The 14,560-nt window shown below is 34.6% G+C and overlaps 5 protein-coding genes across 6 annotated transcripts; 3 read left to right on the top strand and 2 right to left on the bottom strand.

Moving 5' to 3' along the window:
- Positions 1-22: 22 nt before the first annotated feature.
- Positions 23-1,322, bottom strand: Mrps23 (mitochondrial ribosomal protein S23). Its single transcript, XM_076388054.1, has 4 exons — positions 1,031-1,322; positions 599-760; positions 426-528; positions 23-300 (listed from the first exon to the last, which is right to left on the bottom strand). The coding sequence occupies exons 1-4, from the start codon at positions 1,072-1,074 to the stop codon at positions 208-210; spliced, it is 402 nt and encodes a 133-aa protein (XP_076244169.1). The 5' UTR covers positions 1,075-1,322; the 3' UTR covers positions 23-207.
- Positions 1,225-2,663, top strand: Nero (deoxyhypusine hydroxylase nero). Its single transcript, XM_076388027.1, has 3 exons — positions 1,225-1,652; positions 1,850-2,170; positions 2,259-2,663. Exons 1-3 carry the CDS (start codon positions 1,367-1,369, stop codon positions 2,567-2,569), a joined length of 918 nt encoding a protein of 305 aa, XP_076244142.1. The 5' UTR covers positions 1,225-1,366; the 3' UTR covers positions 2,570-2,663.
- Positions 2,664-2,737: 74 nt separating this feature from the next.
- LOC143188353 (uncharacterized) lies at positions 2,738-5,131 on the top strand. The gene is made up of 7 exons (XM_076392561.1): positions 2,738-2,937; positions 3,009-3,228; positions 3,304-3,486; positions 3,860-4,151; positions 4,680-4,687; positions 4,838-4,937; positions 5,043-5,131. The coding sequence occupies exons 1-7, from the start codon at positions 2,738-2,740 to the stop codon at positions 5,129-5,131; spliced, it is 1,092 nt and encodes a 363-aa protein (XP_076248676.1).
- On the bottom strand, positions 4,975-13,946 carry LOC143184369 (facilitated trehalose transporter Tret1). The gene is made up of 4 exons (XM_076386559.1): positions 13,829-13,946; positions 7,643-7,795; positions 6,390-6,835; positions 4,975-6,222 (listed from the first exon to the last, which is right to left on the bottom strand). Exons 1-4 carry the CDS (start codon positions 13,938-13,940, stop codon positions 5,323-5,325), a joined length of 1,611 nt encoding a protein of 536 aa, XP_076242674.1. The 5' UTR covers positions 13,941-13,946; the 3' UTR covers positions 4,975-5,322.
- On the top strand, positions 9,863-12,332 carry LOC143184385 (cytoglobin-2-like). 2 transcript variants are annotated; one of them, XM_076386584.1, is made up of 4 exons: positions 9,863-10,018; positions 10,271-10,455; positions 11,244-11,469; positions 11,939-12,332. In XM_076386584.1, the coding sequence occupies exons 2-4, from the start codon at positions 10,301-10,303 to the stop codon at positions 12,068-12,070; spliced, it is 513 nt and encodes a 170-aa protein (XP_076242699.1). In that variant the 5' UTR covers positions 9,863-10,018; positions 10,271-10,300; the 3' UTR covers positions 12,071-12,332. The 2 variants fall into 2 exon arrangements, with proteins under 2 accessions (XP_076242699.1, XP_076242707.1); XM_076386592.1 differs by lacking the exon at positions 9,863-10,018 and adding an exon at positions 10,082-10,204.
- Positions 13,947-14,560: the final 614 nt, after the last annotated feature.

Below are 14,560 nucleotides of genomic sequence, written 5' to 3'. Positions count from 1 at the left end.
TAATAAAACACAATTAAAATAATAGAAGAACAACTTTGGTTTTATTAACAATTTGTACAGTGTTGAAATAATATGAATAATGAGAATTAAATAGGCATGATCTAGGCAGCTTACTATTATTTTCATTCAAAGCAATTTCTCGTCTCATCATAAATGCTTGTAAGATAATACGAATATTTATGTTTTACTTTCATTAGTAGCAGTAAACTATGAATCTAATTTCTTACCTATTCTAGTTGAAAAATTTGACTGATAATATTCCATTGCTCTGTTATATGCTTCTGTTTTTTCAATACTATCCTGTGATTAATTAAATAAAATAATAAATATCAAATAATCATTATGTATTATTTAAAGTATTGCAATAGAGTAATTTATAAATTATAAGTAAAAAAAGAAATATATAATTTGCAATTATATTTTACCTTTCTATATGCTGTATACACATCAAGAAATGATTGAGTTGGTGATTTTAGCTTACTTGTCAAATCTATGGATGGTAAGAAATTTATATCTTGATGGAATTGTCTATAAATCAATAATACATTTAAGGTTCATATGTTTATAAAGTATTTACTTTTATACAAATTATGCTTACGCTCTTATATAATCTTCCTCATAAAAGATCTTTCTTAATGGTTTATCTGATGGTGGTCTATCATAACGTGGCTCATATTTTGGTGGGAAAGCTTCATATATTGTATACCATATTGGTATATTATTCTCTTTCATTGAACCACCTTGAATCAATGCTCTTACTCTAAAATATATTTAAATATATTTTCATGATATATATGATTGATCTTACTTCAAATTTATGAATTTAAACTGGAGAAATTCGTATCTTTTTTAACACAACTTTTCATTTTTCTATAATTTAATTTGAATATTGTAGTCTTATAACAAATTGTTATTTTACTATTTATACGTGTAATCATTGTTCTTCAATTTTTTAACAAATTATAACCTATTACATACTAAACTTCTAAAACACAATACTATAATAAAAATAACTGCAAGACCAGTTTACCTTGAATAAATTGTTCCAATTCTGTCTAATCTACTTTGAGCCATGGTTTACAATTAAAGTGGTAATCAATAAATTCAAGTTAAATAATAATGACTGATAGGATTAGCGCTCGTGACGTTTAGTTTACTCGAAATTAAATGAGCATGTGACCTAACCTATCCGAATTTAACCTTAAAAGTTTTCTCGTAAGAACATGACATTTTGAGTGCCTTCTAATGTAATATTTATTACCATTGACATATAAGAGTGTACTGAAAGTGACATTGTTTTCAAAATTTCATAAATTATCAACACATTTACTATCATTTGATTTAAATATTTATTGAAAATCTTAAAATGAGTACGTTGGACGTAAACGAGGATCAAATCTCTGCGATCGGCGGTGTTTTAAATGACAAAACCCGACCATTAAAGGAAAGATTTCGTGCACTGTTTACTTTAAAGAATATTGGTGGTCCTAAAGCCATTGAACAGATTTGTAACTGTTTCAAAGACGATTCAGCTTTATTAAAACACGAACTTGCATATTGTCTTGGCCAGATGCAAGATCCCTGTGCCATACCAGTTTTAATAGAAATACTGAAAGACGTTACACAGGAACCAATGGTTCGACATGAAGCAGGTAAATCACAATTAGCCTCTATTGTTTTTCTCAACTAATTTGTCATGTTATTTTCTTCATGTACAAAAATTTCCAGTGATCCTAATATTTTTTGAGTAATTTGACTCTAAATGGAACATTTTTTTTCCACAAACATTACATTCATTTTTTAATTCACAATGTTATGCAAATTTACGAAGCTTTCTTGCTTTTACTAGGTGAAGCACTAGGTGCGATTGGTGATACCAGCGTTATGCCAATATTAGAAGAGTATAGCAAGGATTCTATACCAGAAGTAGCAGAAACCTGTGAATTAGCATTATGTCGATTGAAATGGTTGAAATCGAGTGACAGCTCAGCAAATTTAGAGAAGAGTCCTTATATGTCCATAGATCCAGCACCACCAGCTGAAACTGACGATGTTGATAAATTGAGAGATATTCTTTTCGATGAAAATATTTCTCTGTTTGAGAGATATCGAGCCATGTTTTCTTTAAGAAATTTGCATACTTCAGAGAGTGTTCTTGCGCTTAGCAAAGGTAAATATAGTAGAAATTTCCTTTCTTCTTAAATTATTTTACTAAAATGTGATGATTTTGTAGTATTAAAATTTGTCTTTATTTATAGCTTTAAGAATAGGTAGCACATTGTTCAGACACGAAGTAGCCTTTGTTCTTGGACAGTTGCAAGAAGAAATTGCTGTACCGTATTTGCACGCTTCTTTAGACGACAAGGACGAAAATGAAATGGTGCGACACGAGTGCGCGGAGGCGCTAGGCTCTATTGCGACTCCAGACTGTTTCAGCATTTTAAATAAGTATTTGAATGATAGTAAGAGAGTTGTAAGGGAAAGTTGTATAATTGCATTAGATATGTGCGAATACGAGAACAGTACGGAATTTCAGTATGCAGATACATTGACAAAAGTCACAGCTTAACATTGTACTCTCACATATTTATGCATAATCAAAAACTGAAAAATTCAGAAAATTGATAATTGTCATGTTATGCAATAAAGATAATGTGCTCCAATTATAATAGTTGCATTTTATTTCATAAATTATATAACATAAAATCACGGAGAAACGTGATTTTCAGTTGTATGAATGACATGTGTATCAAACTTCACCTTGTACGAAGCTCAAAACATGGGAAATATTCTAAAGCAATCATTTACTGCACTAAAAATACGAAAAGATCGCGATTTAATTTCCCGAACCGAATGCCACGATTTCGATGTGATAAAAAGGATCTGGCAGATCGTAGAAAAAAATAGCCCTTACTATGGATTCGCATTTAGCACAGTGTAATCACATTAATTGTTTTTCAACGAAATAGCTACGATTTATTTTCTTTAACTATAACGCGTCTTCGCAGACTTTTCAAAAATCATCCTCAATACGCGAAATACTTCGAAGAAGAAGCGATTCCGGAGTTCGTGCAGGAAGCTAAACTTAAAAAGAAATTTGCTGTTATTTATGACATTGTGAGTGCTCTGTTCATAGATTACCAAGATAAACCGGTGCAAAGAGAATATCTTCTCGGCTATATCGCTATGGTTCACAAGGACATGGGATTAACATTAAAAGATTTCGAAGTTCGTTCGATGTATCTCATTGCCAGTATGCTAAACATGAAATTGGTTCCACATTTTTACCAATTTTGCTTGTAGAACTTTATGTCAGATTTATTGGAGACGTTGGTCATAGAATTACCTCATGTAATGTCGGAGGACTATATTGTGATCCAATTGAAGTACTTGAATGATTTAACTAAAATATTAATGAACCTTATGGACCAGCATAGAAAAAGAATCGAACATTTACTAACAAGGAAACGAACATTGCTCAAGAAAGTACGTTGTTCTTAGAAATTTGTATTTACAATCAGAACTCCTATTAGAAAGTGCAAACCAGATCTCATTTAAATTTTACATAAACTTTCGTCTATTATTTAAGACGATTTTATAATTTTAATAAGTAAAAAATTTTGATAATTCATTTGGATTTAGAGAACAATTTCTTTAGAAGTTTTATAATATCGATTTTACACATTTTTTAATATAATTTTTAAAAAATATGTAATACGCTATAGTGAAACAATTGAAACTTGTTCAATCCTCCAGTAGAGGAAGATTCATTAATTATTTGAGACAAATTACTTTATTAAATAGCGAGCTATAATTAAAGTATCATGCTTTTGTACGAAATTAAATATAAATGTGACAGTGTTGCCCCTGGCTCCATAATCCACAGTCACAAATTATATACGGTTTTCCGTTAAAATATTGGCTGTATAAAAAACGTTACTGGGAATATCGAAGAGCCATTTGGGTATCAATAGAAGCGGATGTACTTGGGCGTCCTATTCCTGAAAATCCTGTGATCGAAAGGCGCAAGAGCTTGTTTGCCCGCCGGAAGTCTATGGAAGTGCGAAGGGCCAAACGCAAGAAGAGAAAGAGAATGAAGACTGAATATAAACATGTCTCTTCGGATAGCGATTATTTAAGTGATCAAAAAGGTAATAAAAAATTTCTAAGCATTTTAAGCATTTTGCACACTGAATTAATTGGACTGTTTGATACACTATCGGAAATTTAGTACTACTTTCAGAATGGTATTTACATCATGTTGAGATTCATTTAAGTTTTAAAGTCATTTAGATTTTATTAATGATATATAGTGAAATCAACATTTTCGATCAAAATGCTCTCATAGATGCTAAAAATAGGGGCAAATCCAAGAAAAAATAAACTCCAAGGATCTCAAAATTCACGCTTGGTGCAGCTAGTCCAGAAGAAATGGAATTTTCCAACAAAAAATTTTTATAGACCACGGAAGAGTGTGTCAGTATTTTCTCCAATGGAAACCATTCATGAGGTTCTTATCAAATTAAAACTTTTATTGCACTGATAGTTATATATGTAGGTCGAAAGATTAGAATCATTTCTTGGAATTAATTTCGATCAAATCATGTTGTATCACAAAGTTCCTCTTAATATAACGTTAATATTTTTAGTAATAATCAATACTTTTTATTTTATTGCAGACAAGAAAGTACACGATTCTTACTCTTCATAGCTTCCTGAATTTATTTATATAATAAAAAAGTTCTCATATTTCCTAATTTAAGTTAAAAGAGTAGTTTCAAACTTTTGAAAGTTTTCAAGTTCAGTTGAATTATATAAATTTTTCATTTGTCTATAGAATGACAGAGCCCTTCCACAAACTTCACTTTCCACGCATTATGTTAGTCCACCAGTTTCAGTAGTGTCCAGTAGAGATTCATCCTTTAAGATGGAGAAGGGTATGACATTCTTTCAACGTTATATAAATAGCTCCTCTTTATTTAGAAAGTCTCAATTATTCATTTAACAATAACAGAACAGCATACGCCTTTTTGTCGATACAGATCAGTCGCAAAGTGAAAGCGGCGCGCCAAGTAACACAGCAAGAATACGTAGACGTGAGTTGCAGATACCAAAAATTGTGATTCCGTAATACGATTGAAGTACAGCCTATCATTTTATAATATTTTCTTTACATTTTCGTTACACATTTTCCTTACAAAATTCTGTTCTGAGAGGTACTCTCAAAGATGAACGATCGTACGAAGAATGTTGAAAGTTTGTATGTGTTTGGTGATAAGAAAAATGTAGAATAGGATTAGAAACAGGATTAGGATTGGAGAATCAGGGCGACAAGATCGTGTCTTCTTGTGCTTTTTTGGGGCTTTTTTCCGTCGTTCCCCCTAGAATTTCCTGTATTTCTACGAACGATTTGCCCGAAGTTTCCGGCATCCAGATAGCTACCACTATTCCAATCACAAGTTCAATGGCGGCAAACATATAAAACACTACATGGTAACCAAATTTTTTCTGTACAACTGGATAGAGTACTGACACAGCCACGGCCAATATAGCTCCATAAGTGTTCGCGATCATTGTTGCATAACTTTTGACGCCCATTGGGAAAACTTCAGAGGCAATGACGCTAGGTATGGCCTCTATACCAAAGTTGACGATGAAGTAGATTAGCATGAGGACCAATGGCACCCAGGAGAAACGATGAAGGTCTATGTTCATTGTCTCGAGAAGAAAGTAAGTTCCTATGAGGAGGAGGCACAAGGTGATACCGAAAATTGACGTCAAATAAACATGTCTTCTACGGAGCTTGTCGATGATGAATGTGAATACTACACTCGTCGCCAGGGGTACTGCGCCGATAATAATGAGCACTATGTTGGAGCTGAAGTCTGCACCAACATGTTTAAATAATACGCCAGCAAATGATTGTATACCCATAAACCCAGTAAACTGTTGTCCTGTTAATAACACTACTAGAGTCAACAGTGCCTTTCTGTTGTTTTTGTGCGCATATAAGTCCTTAAACGAAGCGTTCCTTTCTATTTCTATGTATTCATTCATTTCCTTTAATTCTTGCTTTGTTTCTTTTGAACTTCTTAACCATATTAGAGCCAGCTCGGCTTGTTTGGCTTTCCCTTTCTTCAGATAATAGTAAGGTGACTCAGGAATCCAGAAAAATGAGAGCAAGAAGATGACCGTTGGTATTAAACAGATGAGGGCTAACATCTGAAACAGTCGTTTAAATAAGGTTTTCGTAAGAACTGTATCCAGTGATATTCTTGTCACAATAATTGACAATGTTAATAGTTCCTGACATATCAATATTATATTACTACGCAACGCAAAATAACTATCATCAATTAAATATAAACCTGTAATCCGTAAGAAGTTACCTGTCTATCTACTAATGGTCCAACAGAATACACGATCAGGTATCCAAACTTAAGAAACACGTTCATCAATGTGCCGGCAGCACCTCTGATCTTCGTCTCCACAATTTCCCCTAAATACACTGGAACCATGGCGAAAAGAGCTCCGACCGATAAACCACACACAAGTCTTCCGATTAATAGTTCGATCCAGGAATTTGCTATGTAGGTGAGTACCCAGCAAATGATGAATGGTACCGCAGTGAAATATAGGAACCATTTTCTACCGATGTGGTCTAGCAGCAGAGCAGATAGACTCGGTCCCAAAATGGAGCCTAAAGCTAATGCAGAAACTACCCAAGTCTCCTGATCGTTAGTCAGGTGCAGATCAGAAGATTCTTCTTCCAATTTGGGCAGAGTAGGTGCTGGCCAGGCGTAGGCGATTCCGCAGGCGAGCAGCGTTAGATTAGCTTCAAATGAATACAATTTGTTATACTGGCTAGTACTTACTGTTAGGGGCAAGGGAGGCATTTACTATTTAGTGTGATCGATTTGTTTAAGGGTTTCTAGAATTTAGACACAACGTAAGCTGTACGATATAGAAAGCTGAATTGCTACTGCAAAATGGAGCAGTACCAACTTGTTTTGCTACTAAGAATTTTTAGCATTATATTCTTCATTCTGTTTTGCAAGTAGCTTGTGCACTCAATGTCAGCCTTTCAGCGACTTGAGTTGAAAAATCACGTTTCACTTTGTGATGCGATGATTCGAATCGCTAAATATTTTCTCGGGGCTACTGTGCGCATGTTGAGCATATCCAATGCACGTAGTACGTGCATCGCAGGAAATTCGATGCAGTTTCAAGATATCAGAGTAGTGAACTCTTTTGAGTGCATTTATCTTCTTCTCTTTCTAATCGAGAACTACTGAAGCCATCGTTATGAAGATTACATGTTCAAAATTTGATCATCGTGATGGAAATACACTAATCAGTAAAGTTTGCTAATAGAAAAATATTCGTTCTTTGGAAACACGAACATTGGATTCGTTTAAAAACTTTATTACCTGTACCTAAATTAAGTGCAAGTGAACATATTTGTTAGGTCGAAAATACTTCTTCAACTCCTATTATTACTATTCAATGAGCCTGATATTCTGGATCACCCTGCATATTTATTTCTAAAGAATTGTAATATTACATCAAAATTTTGTAAGGTTGCTGTTGTTTAATAATTTGCGTGCACAATCACTTTATTCATAGTGTAAGAAATATTTACCTATAAGGACAGCCTGTATTTGTGGATAAATTTTATTTCTGCTCGTGTAACAACTGTAGCCTGTTATTTCTTCTTCGATTTTTGGTTCTTCGGCTTTTTCTATTTTGTTTTCGTCGGCCATGGTTGGTTTTGGTTCTATGTTGGTCTTCGGTTCTGTATAAAAAAGACTTACTGTTATTACTCGATTTGTACCACCAGTTTTCTATATTTTGAAGTATAATTTTATTAGGACGAGTCAGTGACAAATCCAATCTCCTTTCTAGTAAACAAAGTCTTTGTAAAATACAATAGACTGAACATGTATGTTCTATCCTCTACAGGAAAATAAATGTAAGTATCCTTATTCTGCACTACAAAGTAGCGAACGCAACATGTCCATACATAGCTTGTGCGTGATTTTCATTCGAAACGCGTGAACAAATTAATGTCGCAACTTTGCCACCTGACAGGTGCTTATCCACGTTATGGAAAACTTCTCTCACAATCACAACACGTCTTGCTGCACACAAGTACATCAGATCCCTTATGCTTCCATTCTACGGACGCTTGACAAGTTAGATTTAAAGAGATTAGTTGTTGCATAATGCTTTCTAAAAGTATAAACCAAATGTATCTGTAACATGTTTTCGATATTATTATCTATTCTACCGACATGGACCTGATGATGCAAGGTACGTAAGGAGTTGTGTGACATTTCAGCAATGAGTAGAATTCGTTAAAATAAATAGTTAATTACTGATAATTAAATACTGTTGACGTAGTTATTATTGATGATAGAATATCCCTTAAAAACCTTTCTCAAACACTTTCTGCAATTAATGATCAAGAGAAAGCTTGAAATGGGTGTTCTTATGCGCGATGCAAATAACATTAAGTGCAATTAAAATTTGATCTATAACATATAGCGATATAGAAATAGATTCCCAGCATGTAGAATCACATTTGTGATTAGCATACATAGCATAAATTTGCAAATCAAGCTGGAAGCAGACATAAATAAATTATCCCGTGATTTGAATAACATTCGATGGAAAGGAAGAGGAAACCCATTTGAATGATAACCAAGGTTTGAAAATCTTGACTCTCTTCAGTACTTCTCATGGTCATGTGTAAAGTATTTGTACGAAATTAGCGATCAATCAATACGATCTAATGAAACCAACTACAAAATTGCTCGATGTAGGGACATCGACTACAATCACAAAATGAGTTATATTTAACCCTAGAACGACACTCTGGAGTCGTCGACGACTACGCATCATTTTAAATTCGAAGATCTATTTAGCATTCATTTCGGAGTAACTTAAACGTTGCTTTTTTTTGTAATCAAGAATCAGAATTTTTCAAAAATAATACATATTAAGATTTTTTTAAAAAAATTATTTTTTAGAAGATAAAAAGTTTAACTTACACATATATATTCAAGTTTCTAATAATAGTAATATGTTCTAAGAAGAACAAGAAGGTGACTCTACTCACGGAATAGGAAATAAATAATTAGATACTTCAATAATAGTAGACTTTCAAATCCCGAAATAAAAATTTGTGTGTTACTAGAACCTACTCAGAGTACAATAAAAATCTATCAAACTTCCAGAAAACCTTACATATAAAATAATGAAAAGTGTGTAACCCTAAAAATAATTGATTAGATTCAACGAACTACTATCTTCTAAAAAGAAGAACCGAATCCAAAACGATCCCACTACATTCGATTTTTCATTTTCACGAATCTAGATAACCAATCAATCTTACAATTCCACTCAATAGTCCCTTGGATGCCCCCTCCACCCTCGACGCAAAAAAAAAAAGAACTACAAAGTACTTTCAGACCAAACGTCGAAAGGGATGAAGAGGCAACCAGCGTCTCCTCGAAGAATTGCGGCGATATCGTCGCAAGGTTAATCGATTAAACCAATAAGCTCGGTGGTACAAAGTGGAGCCAGCGAACCCTTAATTGGTCCCGGGCTATTAAACGGCTCTTTTCGCCAGAAAGGAGCAGGTTCGAAACGCAATGGGCAACGGGCTCGATCGTTCCACCCCCGCAAGGATCGAACGGTGTCCGTGGTTTGTCCGTTAGCTTGACGGAGGAGAGTTCAGCGACCAATGCGGCGAGGCAGTCAGTCGAATCAGTTGAACCGACCAAACCGGTCGGCTGATGATCGTGTAAAGAGGCTTAATCCTATAATCATTTAAACGCGTGCCATTAATGGACGGCGATCGTGCGGAGGGGGTAGATTTAAAATAGCATTAGATAGGCAGCGGCAGTTAGTCGGGCTCGAAGAACGAGTAGTCGCCGTCCAACCGTGTCAGCGATTGAGCGAATTGAAACTGCCACAGTACGTGCTGGCACGTGACATATCACACAGAATTACGGTAATTGCGCCAACTGTCTCCCTGATAAGCGGCGATCGCGACGCGATCTACACGGATCGATCTGTCACGGCGAAACTCGCCCAGCACCCCGCGTATATATCTTTTCCTTTTTTTCTGATCGTTCTTCCCATCGATGGACCTCGACGTGACGTTCCAATTGAAAGCGCGCGGCTAGGGCCTTCGAAGGTTCTTTTCCCTTCTGCTCTATCGTTGACATGTATAAGGAAGACACGTTGCGTTCTCTGTTTGCAGAAAGATACTAGGGAGAACTGGTGCACGGACATGGGTACGTTTCTTCGCTGGTTCGGGATCTCCTCGGACGACAACCGAATCGATCAGGCCACGGGACTGACGGAGAAGCAGAAGAAATTAGTGCAGAACACGTGGGCTGTGATAAGGAAGAACGAAGTGGCCTCTGGGGTCGCCGTTATGTCCGCGTGAGTGGCGTTTCTTTTCCTGTGTCGCTGAAAGAGAGCTATGTATTTGGAGTAATGTCGATTATAGTGGACGCTAGAGTTTCGATTCATTGGGAAGGGTCTTTCCCTCGGGCGTCAAATGTCCTGGAGTTTCTTTGCGAAGAAATGTCTTCGTGATTATTTTGGTTGTAATTCATTGATTTGATGATGATATATGATTGAGGTTTTTAATTTGTGCATTTGATGTTGAATGTAACAAGATTGTGCAATGATTATGATATAGTAGTGACTACGTGTTTATGTTCATCTTCATAAAAAGAAGCAACAGAGAGATAATTCTGGTTAACGATTATACATACATGTTATGCTGGTTTTCCCGATTTTTATGCGCGAAGTATTTTATTCTTCTTTTATTGTACGCATATAAGCATTGCTCGCCTCATGATTTTTTATTATTCTTTAAAGACTGTATCTTAAGTAAAAGAAAGGAAAAATTTTTTATTTTTCGTTATGCTGCATGACGCACTTTGTTTGTTTAATTAACGTTGCAAGTTTTGTTAATAAAATACTAGTATTGTGAATATGAAACGTTAATTTTTAGTAAATGTTCGAGTACAATTGAATCTTGTCGTAGTGTTTTTAATATATCAGTGTTTCGTATCTGTCAATCCTGAAGATAAATCTTTTCATTACACTAATATGAATGAATCGATAATAAAGTGACGCAAACTTTAATAACATTTAAGGGTTGATCTCGTATTTCTTTTTTATAAGAAAAGGGTTGTATCGTCTAATGTCTTTCTTTATAGGTTCTTTAAAAAATATCCAGAGTATCAGCAATACTTTAATGCGTTCAAGGACATTCCAGTAAATGAATTGCCAGATAATAAAAGGTTTCAAGCTCATTGTGCCAGCGTAATTACGGCCTTAAATAATGTTATTGATTCCTTGCATGACCCAGGATTAATGGAGGCGAGCCTAATCGGCTTGGCCGAGAGGCACAAAAAACGCGGTCAGACAAAGGAAGAATTTCAGGTATGAATACGACAGTAATAACAGAAAATCGATAGCATTCTAGGCTTACTGTTTGAAAGTGTTTGAGTGTTACTCGAAGTAGTAATGGAAGCTTTTTTCACGTAAATTTTTACTCGACTAACATTTCCAATTTCATATCTAATATATTATATTATTACCTATTGCAAATCATGTGCGATGAAAAAAGAAATGAAACTATTTTACTTTTAAAACAGTTTGACAATTTTAAATTGCGGAATATTATTAAATTTTAGGAATGTACAAATTTTATGTTATTTCAGAACCAAATACCTTGAAAATATACTTAAATTTTAATTAGATTTATCTGTGGCATTTAAATCAAATTTAAACTGCTTGAATTTAATTGAATTCTTTAACTTTGAAATATTCAAACTTCCAATACAATTTGAATGTTATGTTTAAATTCTGTATGAAACGTTAAAGCATAAAAATCACATTTTATTTCTAGAATTTAAAGGATGTGGTATTTGAAGTTCTCCGCCAAGCATTAGGGAAGCAATTTACACCGGAAGTAGCTGAGGCGTGGAACAAAACACTGGACGCAGCGTTTACAAAAATATATCAAGTTTACTCTTCTTGAAGGATGAACTTCGACGATTTCATAAAAACAATGAGCTAACTTCTTAATATTAAGTACCTGTATATAAAATGCACTGTTTTATGTATTTGAGTGATATAACAATTGTAATATGTTCAACCAAAATAGAGAAAAAATAAAAGTGCACTTTATCGTGCACGTCTAATGTAAATTATATTATTAACTTCTGTGTAATGTAAGCTGTATATGTTATATAATTTGTATCTTCAATTTTCGTTTAATATACTTTATATTTTATCTTCAATCGAAATTGTTATTGTAAATTAAACGTCTATTCAGGAGCACGAATAGTTTCCATTTAATTCATCCTACTTAAAATTAATGTGACTTCAACCATATGCATTGTCAGTAATTTGTATTATGAAATAGTGTTCAATAATACAACAGTAATCATTTCAATCATTGTTCACATTAATAATTGAATCATCGATTGTACTTAAATATCAATGATAAGGACGAATTTCAAAATCGAGTGCTTTCGCGCTGTGTTGGCAATTTCCACTGAAAAATTGAAACTGAACAAAACTTTTAGGTTTCAATTATTTTATCATAATTTATCTATAACAATCACATTCTTCATGTTTCCTATTTTTTCAGTTTTTCTCAGTTACTTAATATTGCCTTCGATTAGATAGAACATTACGTCATTCTCGTCCTTGCAAAAGAACATTATGAAGTGTAAAGTTTAGATATTTTCTGATATAAAGAGTTTCACTGTTACTTTTACTCGTTAATTAAATTCTTTTTAAGACGAATGAGTACTGCACTACACACTGCACTTCACACTGCACTGCACATTGCACTATTCCTGAGAATTCGTCTCTTCTAATCAGAGTTTTACATTCCTATTGCAAAAATTCAATTACCTTTCAGTTATCGATAAAATTAGATCTTATCGGAAGATAATTACCAAGAAAGAACTAGCGGAATTACACCACCTTGGTATATCGATAATTGTGCACCTTGTATTTTTCGCGCGCAATCGAAAGCATTGAATTCTGAAATAAGCAGAGGGGTCAAGAGTCATCTAGAATTCTATAGGAGACTATTCATACGTAAGTACAGCTCTCATGGATGCCGCAAAATGTGGAAATTGCGACGAAGTTGTCCGCGCCACGACTTGCTCCAATCGAAAATCAGTTTTCGTTTCCAGCTTGGAGAAGTAATTCGATAGAAACTCGATCATCCGAGACGTCCAATGATCACGTTATTAAGAACATTACTTTTAAACTAAAAACTCCTTGAAATTCCATGATTTCTCTTGATTATTATCTCCTCGTTCAATTCGTTTCGGTTACCCACAAGGTCTATCCTACTTAAAGCGAGTGCTGCTGTAGAATTATAGAAAATGACGACCAGCTTACAGCACGAGATCGATCCATGAAGGTTCACTGTTGCACATCGAACCACGAGAAGGATAACACGAAAGCAAAACTCATATCGTGTTGATGAGCTTACAAAATGGAACTATACTCTGAAATTACGCTCTTTCAGTGTTGCTGCATCTTTTTTATCACTTCTCCTATTTCTGTATTTTAACTTTCACCATCCTTTCGGAATATTAGCCAAGTGTCTCCCATTAAGGCGACTCTTTTGACAGGCGACACGTTTCGAATAACGGAGCTTATATCGTGGAACGAGAATGGCAAATCGTGAATATTGAAATACTTCGAAGCGATGGAACCCGGATTCATTCAACACACTGTCCGCAGAATTTATGTCTATGTGAATATTACTCACCTACTATTGCTTTATCCGGTTTAACAGACCTTGCTAATAACTGTGCCAAAAGGAGCTTAGAGTTAGATCGCGAATCCTCGACGACAGTTTCTGTGGATCTACTACGCACCATATGACACTGACGATCGTTAACCGATCATTTTATAAACTTTCGAGTTCTTCGAGACAAGATAAGGATAATTTTCTTACACTAGAGACGATGATAATCTTCCAAGAGCTGTTGTGTCACAGTTACCTTTGCACGCTTTATTGTAGCGCTTATATCACCGGCAGGAATGTATAGTTTAAAAGTATTCGATAATTGATTATCAGGTACTATTTGCTTAGATTATATTATTTAGTATATTGGCACAGGATGTCCTCACCTTCACTATTGTAGTATTGTAGTAGTCAGTATCAATTGTGCTTCACATGTTATGGGCTTTTTACGTTAATAATCTTCCTTTTATCTAGATATACAATTCTTCGATGGGTAATATTGGCCTTCGATATTGCACAATAAAATCGTAAAGGAGATGCCTCGTATGACGTCGAGGTTTTCCCTTTGTTGCATTCCGCTGAAGACCGGACTTCTACATCTTTCGTTTCTCTTTTTACTTTTTATTTTTTCTTCTTTCTCTTATTATTGTAAGTTGACAATCAACTTTGACCAAATCTTAAGAGGCTGTCACGCTGAACCATCACCACCGATCGACAGCCACCGACCAAATTTGAAACGTGGAAACGGTAAGT

The sequence above is a fragment of the Calliopsis andreniformis genome, chromosome 2 (genome assembly GCF_051401765.1).
Source record: "Calliopsis andreniformis isolate RMS-2024a chromosome 2, iyCalAndr_principal, whole genome shotgun sequence".
Taxonomy (NCBI): domain Eukaryota; kingdom Metazoa; phylum Arthropoda; class Insecta; order Hymenoptera; family Andrenidae; genus Calliopsis; species Calliopsis andreniformis.
This window is presented reverse-complemented; position numbering and strand designations above follow the sequence as displayed.

What these genes read in the sequence shown, in the direction of transcription:
- Mrps23 (XM_076388054.1), bottom strand. Translation starts at nt 1,074, where the DNA reads ATGGCTCAAAGTAGATTAGACAGAATTGGAACAATTTATTCAAG. An exon ending in ATTGGAACAATTTATTCAAG is followed by an intron (nt 761 to 1,030) that starts GTAAACTGGTCT and finishes AATATATTTTAG; the next exon opens with AGTAAGAGCATTGATTCAAG. An exon ending in GAGGAAGATTATATAAGAGC is followed by an intron (nt 529 to 598) that starts GTAAGCATAATT and finishes ATTGATTTATAG; the next exon opens with ACAATTCCATCAAGATATAA.
- Nero (XM_076388027.1), top strand. Translation starts at nt 1,367, where the DNA reads ATGAGTACGTTGGACGTAAACGAGGATCAAATCTCTGCGATCGGCGGT. An exon ending in AATGGTTCGACATGAAGCAG is followed by an intron (nt 1,653 to 1,849) that starts GTAAATCACAAT and finishes TGCTTTTACTAG; the next exon opens with GTGAAGCACTAGGTGCGATT. An exon ending in TGTTCTTGCGCTTAGCAAAG is followed by an intron (nt 2,171 to 2,258) that starts GTAAATATAGTA and finishes CTTTATTTATAG; the next exon opens with CTTTAAGAATAGGTAGCACA.
- LOC143188353 (XM_076392561.1), top strand. Translation starts at nt 2,738, where the DNA reads ATGACATGTGTATCAAACTTCACCTTGTACGAAGCTCAAAACATGGGA. An exon ending in AACGAACATTGCTCAAGAAA is followed by an intron (nt 3,487 to 3,859) that starts GTACGTTGTTCT and finishes TAAATGTGACAG; the next exon opens with TGTTGCCCCTGGCTCCATAA. An exon ending in ATCCTTTAAGATGGAGAAGG is followed by an intron (nt 4,938 to 5,042) that starts GTATGACATTCT and finishes TTGTCGATACAG; the next exon opens with ATCAGTCGCAAAGTGAAAGC.
- LOC143184385 (XM_076386584.1), top strand. Translation starts at nt 10,301, where the DNA reads ATGGGTACGTTTCTTCGCTGGTTCGGGATCTCCTCGGACGACAACCGA. An exon ending in GGGGTCGCCGTTATGTCCGC is followed by an intron (nt 10,456 to 11,243) that starts GTGAGTGGCGTT and finishes CTTTCTTTATAG; the next exon opens with GTTCTTTAAAAAATATCCAG. An exon ending in AGACAAAGGAAGAATTTCAG is followed by an intron (nt 11,470 to 11,938) that starts GTATGAATACGA and finishes TTTTATTTCTAG; the next exon opens with AATTTAAAGGATGTGGTATT.
- LOC143184369 (XM_076386559.1), bottom strand. Translation starts at nt 13,940, where the DNA reads ATGGTGCGTAGTAGATCCACAGAAACTGTCGTCGAGGATTCGCGATCT. An exon ending in ACCGGATAAAGCAATAGTAG is followed by an intron (nt 7,796 to 13,828) that starts GTGAGTAATATT and finishes TTTTTTATACAG; the next exon opens with AACCGAAGACCAACATAGAA. An exon ending in AATACAGGCTGTCCTTATAG is followed by an intron (nt 6,836 to 7,642) that starts GTAAATATTTCT and finishes ATTCATTTGAAG; the next exon opens with CTAATCTAACGCTGCTCGCC.